General features: G+C 49.7%; 1 protein-coding gene across 1 annotated transcript; it reads right to left on the reverse strand.

The window, feature by feature from the left end:
* Positions 1-4,962: 4,962 nt before the first annotated feature.
* Positions 4,963-7,557, reverse strand: LOC123069543 (purple acid phosphatase 15). Its single transcript, XM_044492431.1, has 6 exons — positions 7,006-7,557; positions 6,740-6,931; positions 6,084-6,641; positions 5,785-5,975; positions 5,413-5,697; positions 4,963-5,321 (listed from the first exon to the last, which is right to left on the reverse strand). The coding sequence occupies exons 1-6, from the start codon at positions 7,253-7,255 to the stop codon at positions 5,184-5,186; spliced, it is 1,614 nt and encodes a 537-aa protein (XP_044348366.1). The 5' UTR covers positions 7,256-7,557; the 3' UTR covers positions 4,963-5,183.
* Between the last annotated feature and the right edge of the window lie 807 nt (positions 7,558-8,364).

Below are 8,364 nucleotides of genomic sequence, written 5' to 3' on the forward strand. Positions count from 1 at the left end.
ATTGATTAACGTACTTCTTGACTGGCTTCCTCATGTCTGGCAACACAACAGGATCCCCGGTGTTGGTCGTCGTCGTACGAGGAGACAACCTGGTGGAAGGGGTGTCACCAGCAATGGGGGCACCTTTGTTCAAGCGAGCATAAGCACGGGTTGGCGTTGGCGCCTGTTTATTCGTAACTGCTCGTCCACCAGCGGTCGGCTTGCTGCAAAAATAACAGATGGAGGGAAAAAGACAAGGTGGCAAATGTCAGAAAACAAACCCGTTACCGCGCTTGACAATAGAAAGTGTAAAGAAAATTGGATGAGATTGTTCCAAGAAAATAGACACAGCGGAAAACTAAAAATTGAAAGTCAAACCTCCTCCTGGCAGCTACGGGATCCGTCTTGGACTTCTTGCCATGAGAACCCTGCCCAACATCATCTGGAGCCCTCCCCCTCCTTGATGGCAACACCCCCTGGCCTCTCGCAGCAGTCTGTTCTTTCACTTTCTCCGGTGGTGGGGCATATGTTGCATCCTTGCCCCTGTTACCGCCTCTGCGAACTTCAGCTTGTTCATCGTCATCCGTGTCCTGATGCACATTGTCCATGTCGTCGTCATCCTTGCTGAGGCCAGCGTCTCCGTCTACATCATCTTGTGTGTCGACGGGCTCTTGGGAACTGTTGTAGTCGTATCGGCCACGACAGCCCGTTGGCCGGTGTGTACGTTCTGGAACAAATGAAGTGAACTGCCTCACAACCACGTCGCTGTCGGAGGCACTGAGGGACGTCCACCCCTCGACCAACTTCCGGAGCAATCCGGTCATTCCGGAAGCAAACTGCCCAATTAGATGCTCAACTGGTGCCCTCGCCTGTCCACGAAAACAAGAAGCATCAGCAAACAACCCCCGTATTGAAGTCACTTCCGCAACATCAAACATGTAATCCACAGCAACCCATGGATGTGGACATTTTGATTACCTCAGAAGGGCAAGACGGAGCTGAGTGCACGTCCATCCACTTTTCAAATTTTTGAGGCCCCCAAACACGCTGTAGTCTATAGCATGCTTGGCCATCAGCTATGAAAAACAAAAAAAGAAAATGTAAGCATGCCTTATAAACCACGGACGGTTGCGTCGTGTCAAATTTGTAAGCATGCCGTGTGAAAAAAAGACATAAACAAAAACTAACCTGTAGTTTTCCATACGTGCCATCAGTTGCCCTGTCTGCAGCAAGCACAGCCTTGACAGCGCTGATGGTCCACGCAGAAATAGCAAACTTGTGCGTAGGCGGCGGGCCTCCTACCCCAGTGAAATCCACGGTGGACAAATCAAGACAGTCGACATACATAAGCTGATTTGAAAACAATTTTGCAAAGAAAAGAAAATATCAGTTGCCATCATCGGTAATTTGTAGTTTGGAAAAAATAAAGAGCAGGATAAATGTATGATCCAACGATAATATGTATGTGGTAGTTGCCATCAAAGTGTGATGGAAGTTGCCATCCTACTGTGATGGCAGTTTCCATGCTAATATGAAGGCAGTTGCCACATTGTCAGAATGACAATTGCCACGTTGTCATTATGGCAGTTGCCACATTGTCGCTATGGCAGTTGCCATCTTGTTGTGACCAGATTGTCATGCATGAATGAAAGTGCATCGTAAACAAAGAGTTCACACAGAGACCTGGTAAAAATAAATACCATTAAATGCAGGCGACAACCCTTCTGGTACATCTTGTTTTTGAAAGCATCGTGGAGAAAGTCGGCAATGAATTTACACCAGTTCATATTCTTCACGTTTTTCAGATTCGCCTGCACGACACGAAATTTTCAGGGCAAAAAAGGTTTGCCACGTCAGAAATCAAACGGAAAGAAGCACAACGAAAACACTGGCAGTAGTAAGCATGGATCATTCACCAGGATGGGGAAACATTTGTTGCTTGGGCGAAGAGAAGTGGTCGGCACGAAAATAGCTGATATGAGATACATGAGCAGCTTCATCTTGAAAACTTCTCCGTGCGTCATCATGGCCTGCAGAGAATCTGCCAGTACAGACGTGTTCGACATTGCCTCCAACCCAGGAAACAAACGGGCGAACAGCTCTTCCTCAGTCTCATTATTAACCTCATACGGGACTTTGATATGTCCCCGAGGCACACCCAAAGTGCAGAACACGGATTCCTCGTTCAATGGGAGTCTTCCCCGTCCTGGGATCACGAATTCCCTGGAGGCGGGATCGTATATCTCACCAAGCCAGTCGCATACCGGGTTGACAAGGTTCGTGCACCGGACATCCATCAGAACCTGCATACCCATCTCAGCAGCAGCTCCCTTTTGATCGTCACTGAATTTGTCAATCAGCACGGTCAGACGTTCCTGGGAGGCTCTGTTGCGAATACGTTTCTTCTTCTGCAAAAAAACAAACACAAAAGTGTTGAGCTGTTGCCATGTTTTTGCAATGCTACGAAAATTTAGTTCATGATGGACGACTATAAAAAAAGATATAGGTGCCAGCAAATAACATAAATCAGGAGGGAGGGGGGCGGGTGTGCAGACAGTTACCTCATCGCCCTCTTTTCTCCGTCCAGTTGCCCGGTTACGTTGAGGTGGATCCATGAAATCGTCATCATCACTTTGATGATCGCCGCGAGCCATTCTGCTGATGTAGGAATGGACCAAATTGTTAATGGCGAAAATGTAAAGTGCAATGGGTAAGCAGTTGCCACCCAACAGAAAAAAATGTTAACTATTTGAATGCAAATGTGGTTGCCATACTATGCAGCCAATTTGCCACATTGCCATATCTGTGTTGTGGAAACAGACATTGTGTTCACAAACTGTATTGCAACATGATTATACAAAAATCCAAGTGGCAAACACGCCCACTCAATGTGCACATTATTTCCGTCCAGTGCTACCGATTGTGGCAACTATCAAAAGTATGGAAACTTTCGCAAATATAATTCAGAAAAAAAACAAGTCTCACAAATGAAAAAAGAATGTTTGAGGTTACTATTATGTAAATTCAGCAAAAAAACAGTTTGCCTCATTTAAAAAAGTGTGTATGTGGCAACTATCTCATTCATTCAGAAAATTTTAGTTGCCCCCCCTTGTGTGTGAGCTTGAACACATTCGTGGCAACTATGACAGTCAGTTTCAGAAAATATGTTGCCGCAGAAGAGAACACATTTGTGGCAACTGCCACATTTGTTCATGTAGTTTAGATGCCACACACCTGTTCACGTTCGGTCATACTGCCATAGTTGCCACATTCAGAAAGCATATTTTCTCTGGTTTACTTATCGTACAAGTTCAGCAGAATTAAAATTTGCCATATGGGAAGAGCATGCGTGTGGCAACTGCCACAGGAGTTCAATGAAATTAGTTGCCACCTCGTTTTGGGGTGGCAACTATGACAGTCATTTTCGGAAATCTGTTGCCCACATGGGAGAACACGTTTTGTGGCAACTACCACGTTTATTCAGGTAGTTTAGTTGCCGCACATTTGTTCACGTTCAAAAAATCGTACTACCAATTTCGCCACAGTCTGCATTTTCAGCCCCCCAAACTAGACTAGATCTAGGTTTCAGCGGCAACTGATTCAACCTCAAAATCACCCTTACAATTCACGCGCGAAATGGCTGCAACCACAAATTTCGAACCAACCCCGCACCAAATCAACCCGGCGGACACTCTCAAAATCCAAATGCAAGACTAATGCGTTGCCGCATGGGAGAGCTTGTTTGTGGCAACTATCACAGTCATTCAATAAATTAGTTGCCGCATGGGAAAGCTTGTTTGTGGCAACTATCACAGTCATTTCAGTAAGTTAGTTGCCGCATGGGAAAGCATGTTTGTGGCAACTATCACAGTCATTCAGGAAGTTAGTTGCCATACAGTCATGATAGTTAATCAAACTACCACGTTTGCCTCATGTTGTAGTTTGAGAAACAACTAACTAGATCTAGGGTTCGAAGGCAACTACAATGACTTCAAATTCAACCTCAAAATTCTCCCCGAACTGGTTACAAACACCAATTTAAACCAATGCGCAACTAACAGACCGGAAGACACCTGCCCAATCCCAAGGCACAACCAGTGTGTGCCTCCGGACAGGCAGAACCACACCGACGAGGCCGCCGCGGCGGCGGCGACGAAACTGCCCAGTGCCACCGAAAACGGCTAGCACAGGACTCCGCCACCGGCGGGAACGCCGACGCATCGCCAAATCGCCTGAATCTCTATGAATCTTGAGCGAGTAATCGAACAGGGAGGGAAGGGGGGAAAATGCAGGAAAGGATTGTGAGAGTTGGAGCGAGCATTACCTTCAATCTGCAGGCTCTCCGGTCCGGCGAGCACCACCGACGGCCGCGAACACCGTCGATTCTTCCGCCTCCGCCGTCGCCTTATCCCCTCGTCTTCTCCTCCAATGGTTTGAAATGCGAATTGGGTTGTGCGAGTAACTGCGGGGGTGAGTAAATGGAACCGTGAGGGAGAGAGGGGCGAAGTGCGCGACGTGTTTGACGTCAACCACGGTCGGCGCGTCGCGTGCGGGCGCATAGCAGTTCCACCGCACGCCCCCGAGTGGCAACCGCTGACCGCGGGAGGGCAACCAACGTGCGGGCGAACTGTCTCACACACCACACACGCGCCTTGTCCTACGTGGCACAGAAAAACGATCAGATTGTGCCAAGATTCGCTCACAAAGTACTCGACGGTGATGGATGCGTGTGGTCGAGATGGTGGACGCCCACACGTGTGGGCGTTAACATTCAGAAGACTTGTACCCTCCAGTTATACGTGTCTGGAAACTCTGTTTACCCTGCTTTAGCCCGTTCCAGCGCACCCTCTTGTATCATAGCATAAGTTTATTTTATTTTTTTGAGAAAGTAACATAGCATAAGTGACTGCTTGAGCTACTGTCATGGGCTGTTGAGTTTCCAGACAGCTTTAATGAAAAAGCAGGGCCAATCTGGCCTGTTCGTCTTAAAAATGATACCGATTTATTTATCACATTGTATAGACTGATACAAGATCACAAGCCTTTCATGCTACCTCACAAATCTCAACCTATCTTAATCTCGTCAGAGCTCGCGACAGAACAGAGAGTTGGCTTCGATCACAAGTCGAAGTACCTACCAGCTACTAGTACTACTAAGTGCTACATACATTATACACGTGAATTTTGATTTGGTTAGTGTTAGATCAAAAGTATGCCGCTATGCTCGATTTGAGCAGGCATCTTTCCGGCTCCCGGACGATATAAATCTCATCTCCGACAGCACCTTGATACAGATCCTGGTTCCTGTGCCATTTCCACAGAGCGTGCGTCTCATTCTTCACCTGCGTCAACAAATTTCGTCTCCTCAGTCATTGTTCAGAATTACTCCTAGTTAGCTCCGGTCTTTTTCTTTTTCAGGGAGCAGCACGTTACCTCGAGAATGCCGTGGCCGAAGCTGCTCTCCCGGTAGGCGCTGTAGTCCGGCTGCCGGTCCCAGCAGAAGCTGCCGGCGGCCGGGCCGGACGTGAAGTTGAAGGCGCAGAAGCCGCCCATGAAGGCGTCAGGCGTGGACATTGGCTCCGGGCAGCGCCCTGGGTCGTCGGCGTGGGTGGTGGCCATCTTCTCGCGGTTCCCGCCGTCGCCTACCGAGATGTGCACGGCGCCGCACGGGTCCAGCGTGTAGTTGAACACCCGGTTGGAGCGCTCGTACGCGTGCACCTGCCAGACCTCACACAAAGCCACTCTCAGCTGCTTGCTCATGTTCAGACTTCAGACTTTAGAGATAAGTTGGACGGTGTTAGGTACATGGCCGGTGAAGACGATGTCGAGGCCGTAGGAGTAGAGCAGCTCCTCCATGGCCACCCTCATGCACTCTGCCTCCCTGTAGTGAGCCTTGTAGGTGCTGTACCATGGCGCGTGCCACCCGGCGACCAGCCACGGGGTCACCGATCTGTCCACCTTTGCCAGGTCCTTCTCCAGCCATCTGTACTGCTCCCCTGAATTTGTTTGTTGTGCACAAGAATCAGTCCACCAAGTCTCAGCTTCCTTTCACTAATCAAATACAGTTCAGTTCAGAACTAAACTGAATTGAATTGTGTGAGTACCTGATTTGCTGTAGTCAGCGTAGGCAGCGAGCATGATGAAATGGATGCCGCCAGCGTCGAACGAGTAGTAGAAGGGGGAGAAGGACTCGCTCTCCATCGACGGGAACGCGAACCGCGCGCTGTAGGCCGCGAAGGTCTTGTTGCCGATCTGCTGCTCGATCTCATGGTTCCCTTCGACCACCATCATCGGCGTGCTCGACGTCACGGGCTCCATGTACCTCCCCCAGTAATCCCAGCGCGGCTGGTACGTCTCGTGGATGGGCGTGGACTTGGCGAACGAGCAGGAGTAGCAGTCCGTTCCGGTGCCGTTGGTCAGGTACAGGTTGGCGTAGCTCACGTCGCCGAGGAGGAGGACCAGGTCGGGCTGGTTGCTCGCCATGTGCTCCACGGTCGAGGTGGTGTTGTACGTGAGCCCGAGGTCCCCGACCACGGCGATCCTCCCCGGGTAGCTCCGCGGCCCGACGGCCGGCATCGTCCGGAACGCGTGGACGGCGCTCATCGCCCCCGGGATGGATGGGTCGCCGCACTGGTAGTAGTACTTCGTCCCAGGCTCAAGCCCTGCATTGCGGCGAGAATTTCAGTCCCACGTTTGCTTCTGGTAGCTGTAAAAACTGCATTTTTTTTTTAGTTTTTGGATTGTGGAGCAGGGGAACGACCTTGGAGGCGGACGTGGTGGATGATGCCGGAGGTGTAGTTCTGGAGGCCCTCGAAGGGGTAGAGCTGGCTGTACACGAGCGCGTCGCCGGTGGCCTCGCGGACCAAAGAATCGGCGGCGAGGCCGTAGCGCACGACGCTGCCGACCGTGCCGGGATCCAGCGGCTTGACGGCGCCGCCCATCTGGAAATCCCCTGCGGAACCAACAAGCAATGCCATCTCAGAACTGACTAAAAGCATCACAGTCCAGTGAAATTAGCTTAATTACCTGTGATCCAGGAGACCCAGGCGGAGGTGGGAGCGGCGGAGAGCGCGACGGCGATCTGCTCGGGAGCCCAGCCTGTGACCCGGCGCTGCACCCGGGGGTCCGTGTCCGGCAGGTCCACCGCGTGGCCCCTGTCTTCCCGCAGCGGCACCGTCACCGGCCGAGACGGGCCCTCCAGCGTCGACGCCGGCTCAGCCACCGCCGCCGCCGCGGCGAGCAGAAGCAGCGGCATCGACCCCCTCCACATCCACATGTCCTTTGGTGCGGGCGTTCCCTCTTTCGTCGGGATCAACAGGAGAGCAGTGCGAGGTGAGTGTGGGATGAGATTGGCATGGAGAGAATTGGGACGATTTTAGAGCAAAATTTATAGGAATCGAGCAGAGAAGGATGGGAGTGAAGTCGAATCTGGTGATCTTGTTGCATTGTCTGGAATTGGCAGCTGGGTGACGTCCCGTCCGGCCGCCCACTTTGGAACAGCAGGATAAACACAAGCAAGGTTGCCTCGACATTGCTGCAAAAGTGAGCATCTTCCATGGTCACCGTCGAATATGCCTCCCCCACTTGTGCTTCAAAACTTCCCTAACTTCCTTTCAAAAATAGAAGAAAACTTCCCTAACTGCAGGCCGACATCATTTTCGTCTGTTTTCTGAACCGACGTCCAGAAGGGGGAAATTTGTTAAATGATTTATTAGTAGATGCAATGTTTGCAGTATATATCTACGTTCGTTGCAGGTTTAGGAATCTCTAACCAATACCCTATGATTTTAGAGTACCAAAACGTGAAAATCCATCTCTGCATGCTCATCTGCATCCACGCCGACGAAAGAAATCAAAACAAGTACTAAAAAAATTCAAAAAAAATCCATTTTTTTATGCGGTAGACAATTTGACTTGGTCTGCATGTACAGTTTTGGTCCATTTTGTCTTTTTTGCTGAGAGCTGCTCAAATGTTCAAATGACTTCAAATTTAGAGCGAGCCTCACGCATCAAATTGTCTACCGCACAAAAGAATTGTAATTTTTTTTGCTTTTTTTACGAATTCTTTTCTAACCGGGTGTAGATGAGTCTGGGCACCGAAACACCCTGCTCACCAAAACGGCCAAACATAAATATATCTGCTCCTCTAAAAAGTTTGGGGTTCCTAACCAATCCCTTAAACTTAACTCCTAATTTAGTTTACTTTTTAGCCATCAAGTTAAACTTCACTACTCATTTTATTTTTTAAACGATATCTTGGTTAGAAATTCATCATGGGTCGTACTAAGCATCGGGAGAAGGCAACCAACCAGCTATGTCATGTGGCGCAAGCTGGTTGATCGCGTTGAGAAAGCTTTTGGCATATATTTTGGAGATGAGGATTTT

Source organism: Triticum aestivum, chromosome 3B (assembly GCF_018294505.1).
Source record: "Triticum aestivum cultivar Chinese Spring chromosome 3B, IWGSC CS RefSeq v2.1, whole genome shotgun sequence".
NCBI lineage: Eukaryota > Viridiplantae > Streptophyta > Magnoliopsida > Poales > Poaceae > Triticum > Triticum aestivum.

Bases quoted from the DNA above. Each gene is read 5' to 3' on its own strand.
- LOC123069543 (XM_044492431.1), bottom strand. From the start codon at position 7,255: ATGTGGATGTGGAGGGGGTCGATGCCGCTGCTTCTGCTCGCCGCGGCG. The intron at 5,976-6,083 runs GTACTCACACAA...AAACAAATTCAG, and splicing joins CGCTGACTACAGCAAATCAG to GGGAGCAGTACAGATGGCTG. The intron at 5,698-5,784 runs GTACCTAACACC...GAGGTCTGGCAG, and splicing joins ACATCGTCTTCACCGGCCAT to GTGCACGCGTACGAGCGCTC.